The 20636-nt window shown below is 36.6% G+C and overlaps 1 protein-coding gene across 1 annotated transcript in view; it reads right to left on the reverse strand.

Annotated features, from left to right (window-relative positions):
* The window catches only part of kcnh3 (potassium voltage-gated channel, subfamily H (eag-related), member 3), a 267497-nt gene that overhangs the window by 102167 nt on the left and 144694 nt on the right, over positions 1–20636 (reverse strand). The window contains exon 2 of the mRNA XM_062061657.1: positions 703–936. Within this exon, the coding sequence (XP_061917641.1) occupies positions 703–936 (234 nt within the window). The remainder of the gene's footprint in view (positions 1–702; positions 937–20636) is intronic.

The following is a 20636-nucleotide window of genomic DNA, read 5'->3' on the forward strand; positions in this document are numbered from 1 at the left end:
TCACCAACATTTACGGTAAAACGCTTCAGTTAAGTACTACACATAGTCTTACACCATACACACTCTTGGATTTTGTCACACTCCATTTCCTTAGTTTTTATATTTAGTATTGTTTGATTATTATATATAATAAATCTCAGAACTACATACTTCCCCCTGGTGTCTGTTGCCGTCATCTCCCTCTGCAAACCATAACAGCGGCGGACCAAATCTGCCCCCGGGCCTTGAGTTTGATACTTGTGATGTACAGTATGTACAGCACTTTATATTGTGCTCAAACTGGACACATCTTTACTAAAATATGGGCTTTTGTCGGGACTGGAAACCAATTATTCATATCTACATTGTTTCTTATGGGGAACTACGCTTCTTTGTACAAACTTTTCTATTTACGAACCATGTCCAAGAACCAATTATGTTCGTACATGGAGGTTCCACTGTACTGTACAGCACCACAGATTTGGACCAATCATCCATCCATTTTCTACCGCTTGTCCCTTTCGGGGTCGCGGGGGGTTCTGGAGCCTATCTCAGCTGCATTCAGGCGGAAGGCGCGGTACACCCTGGACAAGTCGCCAGCTCATCGCAGGGCCTGGACCAATCATGTGCGGCTTTAAAAAATGACGGGCACATTCACTCCAAAGGGCCACACGTTTTACGGCTAATCCCAAATTCCAACGACGACGACGAGAAGTGACGCACCTTCTTTCTTGTAGAAGACCAGCTCGGTCTTGAACTCGCGCCTCTCGTCCAGCGCTCCTTGGATCTGCGCCGTGAAGCGGTCGCTGGTTTCGGGGCCGTACAGGAAGTGGCAGGCGCAGCTCTTCTGCATGAGCTCGGCGCGAGCGTAGCCCGTGAGCTCGCAGAAGCCATCCGAGCAGTAGACGATGGGGTAGAGCGACTGCACCTGAGCGTTACCCAGCACAAAGTTGCTGTCTGAAAAGACAAGACAGAAAGACGTGAGACATTAGCATTATTATCAGACATTATCAGTTTTTCATCAAATTTAATTGCAATGAGCAGCTGTTTTTTTCCCTTCCACAAACAACATTTTGGACTATTTCTACAAAATAAATAATGGACATCAAAATCACATGAAATTTCATCTTTATAAGTTTTTATCAGGATTTTAAAAAAGTCCAGGAATTGCTATGATATGTTGTGATATGTTATAACTAGCTACATTGTGCTCAATGTATAAGTTATTTTGATTTACAATTGCATTTTATTTTATTGTCATGTTTCTCAACTAGAATTCAGTAAAATAATAAAAGGAACCACTGTTTTTTTTCTCATCACAAACAACATTTTGGACTATTTCTGCATTAAAATCGTCAAAGCCATGATTGTGCAAGACAATAACAAAATAAAAACATGTTTTTTTCTTCAACGGAAATGTCATTTTTGTAGTATTTTTTCTTTTTTTAAAAAATCAGGTCTTGCTGTGATTTGTTGTGGTATGTATTTACTTGCATTTTACCTCAATTATTGTTTTTGCCCTACAATGTGTGGCCATTTTCCCATCACAAGAGAGAAATAATGTTATGGGAGACAAAAAGTTAGGAAAAAACATGAAAAGCGTAACAAAAATGATGATGAACTTTCTTCCCTCGTTTATATTTATCTTTTTTTTTAACGCTCAAAAACAAGATATATCTGGCTTTGAAATGGAGGGCATGGATGTGGCCCTAAACAATGTATTTGGAACCCCCACCACCCTTACAAAGTTTTTTCATACTTTTTAAATTTTTTTAATCTATATTAATAAATAATACTTTTAAAAAAATCTAACTTTGATGTAAATTTGCAGGAAAAAAAATTGTTCTATATTTTTTTGTACAGAAATTCAACATAATTAATTTGAAATCCTTCCTGAAATACACTAACTGCTGTGCACCACAAGGAACAGGGGGAGGGGCAATTATAGACATGATATATATATATATATATACATATATATATATATATATATATATATATATATATATATATATATATATATATATATATATATATATATATATATATATATAGGGCAGCACGGTGGTAGAGGGGTTAGTGTGTCTGCCTCACAAAATGAAGGTCCTGGGTTCGATCCTGCGCTGTGGAGTTTACATGTTCTTGCCGTGACAGTAAGGGTTCCCTCCGGGTACTCCGGCTTCCTCCCACCTCCATTTACATGCACCTGGGGATAGGTTGATTGGCAACACTAAATTGGCCCTAGTGTGTGAATACTGTCTGTCTATCTGTATTGGCCCTGTGATGAGGTGGCGACTTGTCCAGGGTGCACCCCGCCTTCCGCCTGAATGCAGCTGAAATAGGCTCCAGCACACCCCGCGACCCCGAACGGTTGCGGGGTGGAGCGGTAGAAAATGGATGGATGGATATATATACATATATATATATAGTTGGTTGATTGGCAACACTAAATTGGCCCTAGTGTGTGAATGTGAGTGTGAATGTTGTCCGTCTGTGTTGGTCCTTTGATGAGGTGACGACTTGTCCACGGTGTACACCGCCTTCCGCCCGAATGCAGCTGGGATAGGCTTCAGCCACCCCCGCGATCTCGAGAGGGACAAGCGGTAGAAAATGCATGAATGGATGTATATATATATTAATAAATAGATAAAAACATGAAATAGTAAGAATAATAGTAGTACTGATAACATTAAATAAAATCCCCTAAAAGTAGCATACAAATATTTAAAAATATACATTTTAAAGTAGAATATATATTTATAAATGTATATATATATAATAATTTTTTATATTTGTATATTATTTTTAGGTGATTTCATTTATTGCTATTACCACTACTATTATTCTTACTATTTCATGTTTTTATTTATTTATTAATATATTACTTTTATTTTACTCTATTTATATATGAACGTATATACATGTACGTATACATATATTTGTATATATACACACACACACACACACACACACACACACACATACACGTATATATTTACATATACACACACACACACACACGCACACACACACACACACACACACGCACGCATACACACACACAATACACTTATAAAAATACAGCATTACATCAAATATATATATATATATATATATTAGGGCTGCAACAACTAATCGATCAAATCGATTGAAATCGATTATAAAAATAGTTGCAGATTAATTTAGTCATCGATTCGTTGGATCTATGCTATGCACAGAGGTTTTGTTGTTTTTTTTTTCTTTTTTAATTTAAATTTTTTTTTAAAATAAACCTTTATTTATAAACTGCAACATTTACAAACAGCTGAGAAACAATAATCAAAATAAGTATGGTGCCAGTATGCAGGTTTTTTTCAATAAAATACTGGATAGGATAGAAATGTAGTTTGTCTCTTTTATCCGATTATTAATCGAAGTAATAATCGACAGATTAATCTATTATCAAATTAATCGTTAGTTGCAGCCCTAATATATATATATATATATATATATATATATATATATATATATATATATATATATATATATATATATATATATATATATATATATTTATGTATACATATATAATTATTTAATTTATTGCTGTATTTGTAAATTATTTTAAGGTGATGTTAATTTCTAGTTACTCTCCAGTGGCGCTTTCCTCAATCCTCAGTGCCATGTCAACTTTTGTTATTGTCAGTGTCAGTGGTACTGTGTGTGTGTGTGTGTGTGTGTGCGTGCGTGCATGTGTGTCTGCTTTTTCTTTTCTTTTCAAATTAGTGTATACTGCTTGCCTGAATATGAAAAGTGCAATGTGAATATACTCCCACAGCCACATCTTTGCACGGAATTCAGGTTATGCCGTGATGTCATAACCAGCTGTCTTTGGGACTTTCTGCCCCCGCCAACGCCATCCCCCACCATTCCAGCACAAGATGGCTGAGACATCTGAGGTGAAAGGTCATCATCAAGAGGCAAACCCCTTGAATCCACACGGCGATGTGCTCCGTCAGGTAGGCAAACTAACACACACAACCATTAAAGGGGCTTTTTAGTTCTTTGTTGCCACGGGAACCGTTTTGATACTCGTCCCTCCTATTAACACCTTTGTTCAGCGGAAAGGTATAGATTGTGTGAATGTTCTTCCTTGCCGCTCCGACTCCCCACCAGCACTTTGCGACTGTTAGTCTTAACGAAGGTCTGTGTGCTCGGCATGCGAGGTCAAGGCGCGTCTGAATAGAATGGCAAATGAGCGGCGCTAGCTTGGCTGACCCCGTGTGAAATGTATATTTATACTTGAGAGCCTTGTACTTTATGTCTCGGGAGCTCATGTAGAAATGTCCGCTGCCTTCACCGAGGTGGGAATTATTCATGGGGGAGGCATTTTCCCTGGCCTCTAAAGCCTCACCCCAAAAAACCTGGGTGGTGCTGCCACGGCCGCAAACACCTCATCAGTCACAGGGAAAAGATGACAGTTTCTGGTATTCCAACTGGAGCCGAGGTGCCAGGTAATCATCTGCTTCAAGAGCTTGTTGTGCTCTGAGTCCATGTGCTCGGAATGACAATAGGATGGAACGAACCTCGCTGGAGAAACTGCAATTCTCTTGAAAATACTCTGAAGGAAGGATTTTTTAGTAATTTTTAAAGAGGAACTGCACTTTCTTTCTTTTTTAAATTTTTGTCTATCATTCACAATCCTCGTGAATGCTTTTCTTTTTTTTTTATACATTCTACCTCGTAAATAAACACTAGCAAAAGTCAGCTAACATCGTTTTATATACACACTGTAAGTAGATACACTACAAATTATTTGAACTTCCCAAAATTGTAACATTTTATTTCTAGGAATTTGCCTCGTTATTTACTTATTTCTAGTCATTGACTTTACATGATTTTTCTAATTTTAGCATGAATAATTATATGTTGTCTATTCTAGTTTAAAAATGTAAAAATTGAGAAAAATAAACTATTTAAATAATATATTTAGTTTTTTTCGTGCGTAGAAAATCTTGTTTAAAGGTTCTGCAACATCCCGAGTATGATTAATTTAAGAAGTTGAATAATGCTTGTTTTCAGAATAAAATACTTATTTCTGACTTAAAATTCCTGCTAATTTCTAGATATACAAACCTTAATTTAGGATGTCTTATCGAGTAAAATTAACTCACTCCACGGAAAGCTAATTTAATTAGTTTTTAGTATTTTTTTTTCCTAAAATCCAGTCTTTTTTATCTTATATTTAGTCAGCTAAGCATGTTCATAATAATATGTAATATTTACGTATTTTGCTCATTTTAATCCATGTGCTCGGAATGACAATAGGATGGAACGAACCTCGCTGGAGAAACTGCAATTCTCTTGAAAGCAAACTGAAGGAAGGAATTTTTAGTAATTTTTAAAGAGGAACAGCAATTTTTGGGGGGGGATTTTTGTCTATGGGAGGGGGTTTGTTTTTTTTGTTTTTTTGTCACAAAAAAATACAATCATGTGTGCTTACGGACTGTATCCCTGCAGACTGTATTGATATATATTGATATATAATGTAGGAACCAGAAATATTAATAACAGAAAGAAACAACCCTTTTGTGCGATTGAGTGTGAATGGGGGAGGGAGGTTTTTTGGGTTGGTGCACTAATTGTAAGTGTATCTTGTGTTTTTTATGTTGATTTAATTAAAAAAAAAATATATATATATATATATATGTATATATATGTATATATATATATATATATATATATATATATATATATATATATATATATATATATATATATATATATATATATATATATATATATATATATATATTTATTTATTTTTTTTTTTTTTAAATTTATTTCTTGTGCGGCCCGATACCAATTGTTCCACGGACCGGTACCGGGCCGTGGCCCGGTGGTTGGGGACCACTGATGTACACTACAAATTATTTGCCACTTGCCAAAAATTTTACATTTTATTTCTAGGAATTCTCCGAGTTTTCGGAGTTATTTACTAATTTCTAGTCAATGACTTTACACGATTTTCCTAATTTTAGCATGAATAATTATATTTTGTCCATTCTAGTTTAAAAATATTAAAATTGAGGGGAAAAAAACTATTCAAATAAGATATTTTGGTTTTCTCGTGCGTAGAAAATCTTGTTTAAAGGTTCTGCAACATCCCGAGGACGATTAATTTAACGTTCAGTGGATCAGATGTTTGATGAAGCTCTGTGTCTATCTACCACCACTACTGTTTTCTGTTTATTTGTTACTGACTGTGGCAGGACACCTCTGCCTCTGTTTCACTTTATGTTGCTGGTAAATAATATGGTTGTAGTAGTAGGCTAAAGTTAAATTATTTAGTATGCACTAATTAAAGGGGCAGAGCTTTGAGACATTTTAGCTTTTATATTTTATAAGGTATATTTTTTGTAAGAACCACAATTAATAAATATATTTCAGTGAATAACTTATTGTTCAAATCTGTATATAAATATGTACATAAAGTGTTGTAATTATATTGTAAAATGGATGGATGGATGGATGGACGTTTAAAACAAAACTGTTATTATTAATTAGTAAGTATACATTTTTTTAGCCTTTTTAGAGAAAATCAAATCATTGTAGTAAATTATGCAAATTACTCGATGATGTCATGGTGACCACGCCCATAGCCACGCCCCCACCGCCACAGGTATCTTGGCAGTTTATGGGAAACACTGATGATAATATATCATATTGTAGGTGTTTATTACCCATTGCATTCATATTTTGTTGTTTGTTACATTTGTGTTGTGTTTTGTTTGATTGTGAAATATTTCTATCGAGGAACTGGTCTAAGAAATAAAAGGGGAGCGACGTTCATATGCTGTTAATATTCAGTGTTTTCAGTCACCTGAAAACCATTTCAGGTGACTACCTCTTGAAGCTCATCGAGAGAATGCCAAGAGTGCGCGAAAAAGTAATCAGAGCAAAGGGTGGCTATTTTCAAGAAACTAGAATATAAAATTTGTTTTCAGTTATTTCACCTTTTTTGTTAAGTACATCACTCCACATGTGTTCATTCATAGTTTTGATGCCTTCAGTGACAATCTACAATATAATAGTCATGAAAATAAAGAAAACGCATTGAATGAGAAGGTGTGTCCAAACTTTTGGCCTGTACTGTATATTGATATCGTTTTATCGCTCAGTCCTACTACAGCACCGCTGAAATGTTTGCAGACACCTTCTCACTCAAGTGTCTCTATACTTTTGTCTGTTATTGTGTACGTTTGATTTGCTCTCATTTGTTTCCATAACACAGTTTTTACTTGGAGCCTCATGCATGATGTGCTGCTGCTCGGAGCACATTAAAGAGCTATTAAAGCAGAGGAGAACTCTCACATTGTCAAAGGGTGTCCCACATATTGTATATAATTATGACCCGGGGTCGCTTTAAATGGACGAGGGAGGACAATGTTGCAATTTAAAGCGAGGGCCAGGCTGGTGGGAGCGCTCATCCATCAGTGGAGAGACCCTTTTCCGTTCCTGAAAAGTTGTTACCTCACCTCTAATATGTGCAGGGTCAGCAGAGAGCTCACAGTGCCCGGCTACAGGGTTTTAGCAAGCCATGCATCTTGTCTAGGGAAGAGACGGATGTGCTTTAGAGTAGTCAGTGTGCAGCTTGTACAGCAGTGCAGATTTAGACAGACACAAAAAAATGAGTCAACACTAGGGGTGTAACGGTACACAAAAATTTCGGTTCGGTACGTACCTCGGTTTAGAGGTCACGGTTCGGTTCATTTTTGGTACAGTAAGAAAACAACAAACTGTAAATTTTTGGGTTATTTATTTACCAAATTTGCAAAATCTTCCACCAAAAATATTTTTCTTAGTGGAATATTTGATGTGAAGTAATCGGAACCTTGGATAGGTCAATAATTCATAATAGCATTGATTTTGATTCAATATTATGTTTTGAGCAATGACAGTTTGAAAGAAAAAAAACAGCTTTGTTTTATTAGTCAACATTGCAACTTTTTCTAAATTACATTTAACCTTTAAGCTTTTTTATTTCACTTTTGTTATGTTTGTGTTTATTTGAATAGTATTTTTAGAATGTGCCGTGGGCCTTTAAAACATTAGCTGTGGGCCGCAAATGGCCTCCGGGGCACACTTTTGACACCCCTGCTATAGATAATAAAAAATTACATCTGATAAATCTATGGATAAAAAGCAGAGCCTGGCGACGCATGCGCGTTCATCATAACTCTCTCGCTCTCTCTGTCTCTGTCCCTCCCTCACCAATGCTGCTGCACGCACAATTTGTTTTGTTTTCAACCCCTTCTTAACCCTGAACATACATTGAAAATACACGCAACCCTAACTTAAAATGCCGGACATTTGGGGCATTTAAGGAACTCCGCCCTGACAGCCCCGCAAAAGAGGACATGTCCGGTGAAAAGAGGACGTATGGTCAGTCTATCGTAGCCCGGTCGCTGCTAGCATGCCGTGTGTTGTGCCTCGGTGTGCATTGTTTACACAACGTGCGTTACGCTACTTAATATGTCCGTGTGGAAACTCGTTCAGTACACCTCCGAACCGAACCGAAACCCCCGTACTGAAACGGTTCAATACAAATACACGTACCGTTACACCCCTAGTCAACACACAACCGTTGGGGATTGTGTCTTAGGGTTGTACGGTATGCCGGTACTAATAAAGTACTAATGAATTAAAAACAGTACCATACAGCTTCGGAAAAAATACAGTTTTTCTGGATTTTCTCCGGACATGACTGCGCGTCGTTGTCACGTCATGTTAGGCAACACACACGCAAACAAGTAAAAACAGCGTGGAGATAGAAAAGGGAAAAACGAACGATAAAGTTGAAGCTATAAACACTGAAGCGCCGCTTTGCAAGAGGTGCTTAGCTTTTGCTTTTGTTAGCCATTAGCTAGCTAGTGGCTAACGTCCATCCGCAGTCGGTAAATGATAAATGATAAATGGGTTATACTTGTATAGCGCTTTTCTACCTTCAAGGTACTCAAAGCGCTTTGACACTATTTCCACATTCACCCATTCACACACACATTCACACACTGATGGAGGGAGCTGCCATGCAAGGCGCTAACCAGCACCCATCAGGAGCAAGGGTGAAGTGTCTTGCCCAAGGACACAACGGACGTGACTAGGATGGTAGAAGGTGGGGATTGAACCCCAGTAACCAGCAACCGTCCGATTGCTGGCACGGCCACTCTACCAACTTCGCCACGCCGGTAGTGTTTTAGCTACTTTTATATCACTAATCCTCGCCTCCTTGGCGACAATAAAACTACGTTTCTTATAAGTATTATTCCTGCGGGACGAAGAATAGCTAAACATGCTCCACCACACGCTGTGGGAGGATACAATAGCTAACCGCTAACAGCAAACTAGCAGTCCTGAATGTAAACAAATGGGTGGGTCTACATAGACTGTAACGATACCAGATACAAGAGCCGTGCATAGTCGATACTAAAATGATTACGCCGATATTTTTCATAATCACAAATTTTTTTGTCATTTTTATTGTTACCAGGGGGAGCTCCACTAACCACGTTAAACCCAGATTCTGATCTAACAAAGGTCTTAACTCATTCTCCTTCTATGCCACATCAATATGGAATGCATTTCCAACAGGTGTTAAAGAAAGGGCATCTCTATCCTCCTTTAAAACCGCACTAAAAGAACACCTCCAGTCAACTTCAACCCTTGACTAACACTCTCCCCCCTCCACATCCCACCTCCCCGGATTGTAAATAACCAAATGTAAATAATCAAATGTATATACTTGTTCTTATGCTTTCTGAACTCACTATGTTCACTGTTCGCTGTACATATCCTACCAAGTCAGACCTACACTGTTTCAATGTCCATTTCTCTGATGATGCAATTGTTGATGACTGAAGTGCTGATATCAACCAAACCCTCCTCATCCCAGCCCCCGGATTGTAAATAATGTAAATAATTCAATGTATATACTCTGATGATTAACTTGTGTGATGACTGTATTATGATTATATTTGTACCATGAATTTATTTACGTGGACCCCGAGATGAAAAACTTATTCGGGTGTTACCATTAGTGGTCAATTGTACGGAATATGTACTGTACTGTGCAATCTACTAATACAAGTTTCAATCAATCAATTCAGTTTATAAAGTCAGGAAATGCGTCCCTGGACACAGGAGAACTTTAATTATGGCCAATGTATGATCCTGTAACCACTTGGTAACGCATCGATACTAGGGCTGGGCAATAAGACAATAACAATATATATCGCAATAGACATGTGATCAATATCAATAGAAAATGGAGTTGATAGAACGTTCGATAATTTCACTGAGTTCTGTTAGAAAAAAATAGGAAGAAAGGCGGAGCCGGAACCGCACGGCATTCTGGGGGGTGTAGGCAGAGGAAGGGCTTTGGCCTCTCGACCTATCACGGCCGAGCCTGAACCGCAAGGCATTCTGGGAAATGCTAACAGGAAAAAAAGCAACAACAGATAGCTGACGACGAGGAGTGAAACGAAACGGGAATATGAGCGCGGCAGCACGAGAGGAAATTGTAAATAAAAAAGGAAACGTCACGTCACCAGTTTGGCAGTATTTTGGATTTTTTTCAATCCGATACGAATCAGAGTAATACTGTCTGCAAACTTTGCAAGGTCGTCGTCCCGACCAAGTCTGGGAACACGACAAACTTATTTTACCACCTGAGCCGCTCTCACCCGCTGGAGTACAGCAGTATCAAACAGCCACAACGATCTACATCAGCCGGTGCAAGTGGAACAGCACCGAAGCGGCAACAACAGACCACCATCGAGACGATGGTGGTCTGTTGTTGCCGCAGACAGTATTACTCGGCAGCAGTGCCATACGACAAAAATTCAAAACGTTATAAAGAAATAACGGATGCAGTGGTGTATCAATTAGCGAAGGACATGCTACCGCTCAGCATAGTTGAGAAGTCTGGGTACAAGAATGTCATACACGTGCTCGACCCCCGTTATGTTCTACCTGGCCGAAAGCACTTTTCCAAGACAGCTATTCCTAAGCTTTACACAATGTGCAGGGAATCCGTGGAAAAGGAGATACTGAAGTTGGTTTGATTTTTCCATAAATGACTGAAGAGGGTAACAGGTTTGTTTTGTCACCGATGTTCAGACGCAAGTTTAGTCCGATGTTTACAATATTCTGTAAGACATGTTTGTTTCTGCTTGCTTAATGTGACTGTTATTTATTTGCATATATTGTTACCAATATGGCTTTAAAGCCTGAGTTGTACACTACTAATTTCTTAATTACAATACTTTGCACATTTTGTTGGATTAAGCCAGCGTTTCTCAAAGTGTGGGGCGCGCCCCACTGGTGGGGAATAGAGACATGACAGGTTGGGCGCGAGGAACAGGAGGAAATTTCACTTTGATTTTTTTCATTTTTTTATTATTATATTCTTTGATTTTTTTTTTTACTATGCTTTCATTTTCTATACACACTGTAAATCACTTTGTGATTCTGTCTGTGAAATCCGCTATATAGATAAATGTAAATTACTTATTTTTCCTGTAGGCTTTACATTTCTAGGTAGGAGCGAAAGTTTACTGACATAGCAACAGTAACTAATGGGGGCGGGGCTAAGCGGAAGCTTTGTGAATGGCGAGTCACTGTGCGAGGATTTGCTGTTTTGCAAATACATACAAAATAGAGCCACTGCTGATGAGCTGTTCAAGATAATGGACAGTTTCCTCAAAGAACACGACCTTAAATGGGAAAACTGTGTGGGCTTTTGCTCTGATGGCGCGCATGGCAAAGTCAAGAAACGGGCTGCAGGCTCTAATAAAGAGGGTTGCGCCAAATGCGCATTGGACACAATGTGTCATTCACCGGGAAACACTCGCGTCAAGGCAGCTCAGCCCCGAATTCAATGAGGTTTTAACAGTGGCAGTGTCAAGCCTGCAACCCCGAATAGAAAAGCTGTGCAGTGCAAAACAGGCTCATTGCAGCCACTAATGCTGGAGTACTGTAAAACTCATGTTCACTTGCCCTGTCCTCCTTTTTTTGGCAAAGATTGCAAAGTGGCACTTTTATTTTCATTTATTAATTAACTTGATGCAAGTTATTTGATTTATTATTGAACTTAATGCAAGTTATAACACTTTTATTTGATTTATTATTGAACTTGATGCAAGTTATAACACTTTTTTTGATTTATTATTGAACTTGATGCAAGTTATAACACTTTTGTTTTATTTATTATTGAACTTGATGCAAGTTATAACACTTTTGTTTTATTTAATATTGAACTTGATGCAAGTTATTTGATTTATTATTGAACTTGATGCAAGTTATAACACTTTTATTTGATTTATTATTGAACTTGATGCAAGTTATAACACTTTTTTTGATTTATTATTGAACTTGATGCAAGTTATAACACTTTTTTTGATTTATTATTGAACTTGATGCAAGTTATAACACTTTTGTTTTATTTATTATTGAATTGATGCAAGTTATTTTATTTGATATTGAACTTGATGCAAGTTATACCACAGTTGCACAGTTATTTAATTTATTATTGAACTTGATTTTATTTTATGTTATTGAGTTTGAATGTATAAAACTTCATGTTACTCGATGTTCGATAAATTTGAAAATGTTAAGCTTGGCATAGCGTTCTGTTGGGGCGATGGGGGCAGGTGGGGCTTGAAAACTCCCCCTTGTCCAAAGTGGGGGATGACAAAAAAAGTTTGAGAACCACTGGATTAAGCAGTTATTTAATGTCAATATTTGCACATCGACCAGTATTTTCATTTATTTGACTGTTTTTCATAATGCTGACCTCGTTCTAAAGGTTAAAGGTTATATTTAAAATAAAAGTATTTAAATTCAGCCTTTTTTCTCCTGGTCTTTGTTTAGAATAGTTTTTTATTTTTTTTTATCAATAATTATCGATATCGACTGATATGAAACACTTATATCGTGATACATTTTTTAGTCATATCGCCCAGCCCTAATCGATACCCAAATTTGTGGTATCACCCAAAATTTATGTAAAGTATCAAACAACAGAAGATTAAGTGATTATTACATTTTAACAGAAGTGCAGATAGAACATGTTAAATAAGCAGATATTAACTGTAAATGATCAAGAAGATTAATAATCCATTTTTTACCGCTTGTCCCTCATAATTTTGACAAAATAATAGAAGGGGAATGAACCTCTTTGTTTGCTGCCGACCATTAAGAAGCCATTAAGAAGACATCCAACACAAAACATGATCGGGCGGCCATGTCTGTAAATAAACTTTCCCTGCTTAATTCAACTGGCACTTTAGACAGCAGACTGGAGGAGGAGGAGGAGGAGGAGGAGGAGGAGGAGGAGGAGGAGGAGGAGGAGGAGGAGGAGGAGGGGAGAATGCCAGCTCTCCTTGTGGGATTATCCACACATGGCTGCCATTTTATCAGACATAAAAATAGAGAGCAAGTCAAAGATATGACATCAAAACCACAAATTAAACCATTTGACAGCGATTTACAGTTAAGACCAGTATTGCTCATAACACAAAAGTGTCGGGTAAGCGTGAAGTTAGGTGTCATGTATTTGCCCAGTTCATGCTAAATTTAAAGGTGCAATCTGGATTTAAAGATATTTAAAATATAAAATGATGTATAATGAATACAGATAAAATCATCAAAATATAATGATAACAGTGATGAAAACAAAAATAAGATGATTGAAAATACATTTTAAAGCCTTCACACGCAAGTCTGGATACAGAGTAAAGAATTGTGTTTAAGAATCATAACAATTTTCAATAATGTTTTGAATGTGTTTTGGCCATACATGTGTAAAATGTGACTTTCCATGGTGAATTAAAATTGTCGGCAAATGTGAAATCTGGATTGGCTCTGGATTAAACTTGATTTCAAATGTTACATATATTTAAAATAGGGCTGCAACAACTAATCGATTAAATCGATTATAAAAAGAGTTGGCGATTAATTTAGTCATCGATTTGTTGGATCTATGCTTTGAGCAGAGGCAATTTTATTTTATTTTTTTTTTTTTAAACCTTTATTTATAAACTGCAACATACACACAGCTGAGAAACAATAATCAAAATAAGTATGGTGCCAGTATGCTGTTTTTTTCCAATAAAATACTGGAAAGGATTTAAATGTAGTTTGTCTCTTTTATCCGATTATTAATCGATTAATCGAAGTAATAGTCGACACATTAATCGATTATCAAATTAATCGTTAGTTGCAGCCCTAATTTAAAATATAAAATAATTGAAAATAAATAAAATAATCAACAAACAATGATAACACTGATAAAAATGTAAATACATTTTGAAGCCTTTCCATGCCTGCCTGGATTAAAAGAATAGGTTATGTTTTAAAATCATAACAATTTAGAATTATGTTTTGAATGTATTTTGGCCATAACTGTAATTGATTGGCTAAATGTGCAAAATGTGACTTTCCATGTTGAGTTAAAATTGTTGCCAAATGTCCAATGTGGATTGGATCTACAAAACCCAAAACCAGTGAAGTTGGCACGTTGTGTAAATGGTAAATAAAAACAGAATACAATGATTTGCAAATCCTTTTAAACCCATTTTGCATTGGATAGACTGCAAAGACAAGATACTTAACGTTCTAACTGAGAAACTTTGTTATTTTTTACGAATATTAGCTCATTTGGAATTTGATGCCTGCAACATGTTTCAAAAAAGCTGGCACAAGTGGCAAAAAACACTGAGAAAGTTGAGGAATGCTCATCAAACCCTTATTTAGAACATCCCACAGGTGAACAGGCTAATTGGGAACAGGTGTGTGTCATGGTTGGGAATAAAAGCTGCTTTCATGAAAAGCTCAGTCATTCACAAACAAGGATGGGGTGAGGGTCACCACTTTGTGAACAAATGCGTGAGCAAATTGTCCAACAGTTTAAGAACAACATTTCTCAACCAGCTATTGCAAGGAATTTAGGGATTTCACCATAATAATATAGTAATATCATCAAAAGGTTCAGAGAATCTGGAGAAATCACAGCACGTAATCGATGATATTACGGACCTTCGATCCCTCAGGCGGTATTGCATCAAAAAGCGACATCAGTGTGTAAAGGATATCCCCGCATGGGCTCAGGAACACTCCAGAAAACCACTGTCAGTAACTCCAGTTTGTCGCTACATCTGTAAGTGCAAGTTAAAACTCTACCATGCAAAGCGAAAGCCATTCATCAACAACACCCAGAAACGCCGCCGGCTTCGCTGGGCTCGAGTTCATCTAAGATGGACTGATGCAAAGTGTAAAAGTGTTCTGTGGTCTGACGAGTCCACATTTGAAATTGTTTTTGGAAACTGTGGACGTCGAGTCCTCCGGAACAAAGAGGAAAAGAAACATCCGGATTGTTATAGGCGCAAAGTTGAAAAGCCAGCATCTGTGATGGTATGGGGGTGTATTAGTGCCCAAGGCATGGGTAACTTACACATCTGTGAAGGCACCATTAATGCTGAAAGGCACATACAGGTTTTGGAGCAACATATGTTGCCATCCAAGCAACATTATCATGGACGCCCCTGCTTATTTCAGCAAGACAATGCCAAGCCACGTGTTACAACAGCAAGGCTTCACAGTAAAAGAGTGCGGGTACTAGATTGGCCTGCCTGTAGTCCAGACCTGTCTCCCATTGAAAATGTGTGGCGCATTATGAAGCCTAAAATAGCACAAGGGAGACCCCCGGACTGTTGAACAACTTAAGCTGTACATCAAGCAAGAATGGGAAAGAATTCCACCTGAAAAGCTTCAAAAATGTGTCTCCTCAGTTCCCAAACGTTTACTGAGTGTTGTTAAAAGGAAAGGCCATGTAACACAGTAGTGAACATGCTCCTGTGCCAATTTGTGTTGCTGCCATTAAATTCTAAGTTAATGATTATTTGCAAAAAAAAAAAAAGTTTCTCAGTTCTAACATTAAATATCTTGTCTTAGCAGTCTATTCAATTGAATATAAGTTGAAAAGGATTTGCAAATCCTTGTATTCTGTTTTTATTTACGAATTACACAACGTGCCAACTTCACTGTTTTTTGTAGATTAAACTTTATTTAAATTGTTAAAGATATTTAAAACATTAAAAAAAAATTAAAAATAAAATCGTCGAAATATAACTATAACATGAATCTAAAATCAACTAATGTAAAATACATTGTAAACCATTTAAATGCCTGCCTGGATATAAAGTACAGAATTAGAATGGGTTATGTTTTAAAATCATAACAATTTAGAATTATGTTTTGAATGTATATTGGCAATAACTGCAATTGGCTGAAAGTGTGAAATTAGACTTTCCATGTTGAATTAAAATTGTTGCCAAATGTCTGATGTGGAGCATAAAAACATAATTAAATATATAAAAATAAAAAAAGACAATAAAATACATTTTGAGGCCTTTACATGCCTGCCTGGATAAAGAGTACAGTAAAGGATTAAAATAGAATATGTTTTTAAATCATACCAGTTTTAAATTATGTTTTGAATGTATTTTGGCTAATGAGTAAAATTAGATTTTTCATGTTGAATTAAAGTTGTCGCCAAAAGTCCAATCTGAATTGGGTCTGGATGAAACTTGGATTCAAATGTTAAATATATTTAAAATGTAAAACAAATCAAAATGAATAAATTAAAAAAGTATAAAATTATCAAATAAATAAAATCACATAATCATAACAATGATAAAAATGTAATTAAATAAAAAATGTATTTGAAAATTACGTGTTAAAGCCTTTACACGCTTGCCTGGATTAAAAAGTATAGGTTTAGAATAGTTTACGTTTAAAATTATAACCATTTTTAATAATCTTGTTTGAGTCTGGATTAAACTTGGTTTAAAAAGCAGTTCAGAAGATGCTAATAAACAATATTTTAAATGATTTAGATTTAAATAGTGGTATTTCAAAAGGTTGACAATTTTAAAATGAAGTTTTGAATGTAGGGTACGAAGCCCTTACATTGGTATTAGGGGATGTCTGATAATATCGGACTGCCCATATTATCGGCCGATAAATGCTTTAAAATGTAATATCGGAAATTATCTGTATCGGTTTCAAAATGATCAGTATCGGTTTCAAAAACTTTTTAAACTTTGTTAAACGCCGCTGTGTACACGGACGTAGGGAGAAGTACAGAGCGCCAATAAACCTTAAAGGCACTGCCTTTGCGTGTACGACTTTTCACACACATAAGTGAATGCAAGGCATACTTGGCCAACAGCCATACAGGTCACACTGAGAGTGGTCGTATGAACAACTTTAACACTGTTACAAATATGCCCCACACTGTGAACCCACACCAAACAAGAATGACAAACACATTTCGGGAGAACATCCGCACCGTAACACAACATAAACACAACAGAACAAATACCCAGAACCCCTTGCAGCACTAACTCTTCTGGGACGCTACAATATACACCCCCCGCTTACCCCTACCCCCCCATCTCAACCCCGCCTACCTCAACCTCCTCATGCTCTCTCAGGGAGAGCATGTCCCACATTCCAAGCTGCTGTTTTGAGGCATGTTAAAAAAAATAATGCACTTTGTGACTTCAATAATAAATATGACATTGCCATGTTGGCATTTTTTTCCATAACTTGAGTTGATTTATTTTGGAAAACCTTGTTACATTGTTTAATGCATCCAGCGGGGCATCACAACAAAATTAGGCATAATAATGTGTTCATTCCACGACTGTATATATCGGTATCGGTTGATATCTGAATCGGTAATTCAGAGTTGGACAATATCGGATATCGGCAAAAAAGCCATTATCGGACATCTCTAATTGGTATTGATATTAAGAAAAAGATATACAGGAAGTTAAAGTGGATATAATGATAATGAAACTGGAGAAACAATGGAAAAGTGAGAAAAGTCGGCAAAAGTCCCAAAAATGTAGGGATGCAAAATAATGACTGTTTTTAGTTCTTCATTCTGTGAGGCTTCTGGGAAGAAAATGGCCTGCTTGTGACATGAAAGATCCTTGACGATCATGTTTTTTTAATTTTTTTATTCTGCCATCCGCACAGACCCGACTCTCAAAGACAAAAGTGCTCTCTAAACCAGTGTTTTTCAACCACTGTGCCTGTATCTCACGGCACACTAGTGTGCCGCGAGATACAGTCTGGTGTGCCGTGGGAGATGATCTCATTTCACCTATTTGGGTTAAAAAATTTTTTTGCAAAGCAGTAATTATAATCTGCAAATGATGTGTTGTTGTTGAGTGTCGGTGCTGTCTAGAGCTCGGCAGAATAACCGTGTAATACTCTTCCATATCAGTAGGTGGCAGCCGGTCGCTAATTGCTTTGTAGATGTCGGAAACAGCGGGAGGCAGTGTGCAGGTAAAAAGGTGTCTAATGCTTAAAACAAAAATAAACAAAAGGTGAGTGCCCCTAAGAAAAGGCATTGAAGCCTAGGGAAGGCTGTGCATAACGAAACTAAAACTGAACTGGCTACAAAGTAAACAAAAACAGAATGCTGGACGACAGCAAAGACTTACAGTGGAGCAAAGACGGCGTCCACAAAGTACATCCGAACATGACATGACAATCAACAATGTCCCCACAAAGAAGGATAAAAACAACTGAAATATTCTTGACTGCTAAAACAAAGTAGATGCGGGAATTATCGCTCAAAGGAAGACATGAAACTGCTACTAAAACACTACACACAGGAAAACAGCAATAAACTCCAAATAAGTCAGGGTGTGATGTGACAGGTGGTGACAGTACACCTACTTTGAGACAAGAGCTATAGTGATGCATGCTTGGTTATGGTTTGAATTCACATCCAACACTTGCGACAACGACTTTTTACTGTCAACTGAGTTTGGTTTTTTAATGATTTCTGCTGGTGGTGTGCCTCCGCATTTTTTCAACGCAAAAAATGTGCCTTGGCTCAAAAAAGGTTGAAAAACACTGCTCTTAACAAGCAAAACGTGTGTTAGTTGCCTATCTCCGGAGTGCAAGTACAGTAGAATGCAAAACAAAAGTACAATGTGCCCCTTTTGTGTTGATGGAGCAGCAATAAGAAGGTAAAGTAGCATGAATGAGTCCACATGTGCAATAAATAAAGTAAGTTAACGCGGGCGAGTCTTTGGCGGTAATGGCGTTCTGTCTCTATGGACACGCGTGATAGCAACCATAGCTGATGGACTCTTTAACCTCCAGCTGAACCCTCCCTGAGGCGCCGCACAGTTCAGCACCCGTGGGAATACCGACGTGACCTTTTATCACCTGACTCATAATATATTTCAATATGTCAATATGACTCCAGGCACGGCTCTCTGCTTTTTACCTCATGAGGGACGACATTTTGGGTCGGAGCCACTTAAATACACTCCCTGGACATAACATTAGGTACGCCCGCACAATTTGTGCAGTTTTAATGTATTACAGTATTTTTGTTTTGTAGTGTGTTTTTTATACACAATTTTGCCTGACACAATCAAAGAGTTAATCATTTTACAATAAACTTATTGATATAATATACATTGAAATAAACCAAAATGAAAACATAAACAATAAACTTAATGAAATTAAACTTCAGTAAAATACTTTGTTTTAATCTTTGAAGAGATAAATGTATTTTGGTTAAAAAAAAAAAAAACACCTTTTAAAGAATTATTTTTGTTTCAGCGTTGATTTTTTAAATCATATTGACTGACATGTCATGTCAGAGAGTTAATCATACATTTACATGACGCTCATGAACCTAATATACTTTAACATAAACAAAAATAAATGAAACCAAAATCAAATGAAATAGAATAAAATAAAATAAAATGTAAAAAAAAAAAAAAAAAGGATGAACAGATTTTAATAAACTCCTATAATGTGTGAGTCAAATTGTGAATTGGTATCTTTGCTGAGGTTATGGTAAAAAAAAAAAGGGCAAAAAAAAAAAAGAGTGTTTTTTTTCCTAGCAATTTTAACTGACACTGTCAGAGAGTTATTCATTTTACATTATGCTCATTAACATACTATATACCTGTATATATTTAAATAAAATAAAATAAAATAAAAACAACCAAAAAATTACTGTATTTTTCGGACTATAAGTCACAGTTTTTTTCATAGTTTGGCCGGGGGTGCGACTTATGCTCAGGAGCGACTTATGTGTGAAATTATTAACACATTACCGTAAAATATCAAATAATATTATTTAGCTCATTCATGTAAGAGACTAGACGTATAAGATTTCATGGGATTTAGCGATTAGGAGTGACAGATTGTTTGGTAAACGTATAGCATGTTCTATATGTTATAGTTATTTGAATGACTCTTACCATAATATGTTACGTTAACATACCAAGCACGTTCTCAGTTGGTTATTTATGCCTCATATAACGTACACTTATTCAGCCTGTTGTTCACTATTCTTTATTTATTTTAAATTGCCTTTCAAATGTCTATTCTTGGTGTTGGCTTTTATCTAATACATTTCCCCCAAAAATGCGACTTATATATGTTTTTTTCCTTCTTTATTAAGCATTTTCGGCCGGTGCGACTTATACTCCGGAGCGACTTATACTCTGAAAAATACGGTAAACGTGAACAGGTTCAAATAATTTCCTATCTTGTGTCAATCCTGCTCAGTGGCC

The sequence above is a fragment of the Entelurus aequoreus genome, linkage group LG10, assembly GCF_033978785.1.
Source record: "Entelurus aequoreus isolate RoL-2023_Sb linkage group LG10, RoL_Eaeq_v1.1, whole genome shotgun sequence".
NCBI lineage: Eukaryota > Metazoa > Chordata > Actinopteri > Syngnathiformes > Syngnathidae > Entelurus > Entelurus aequoreus.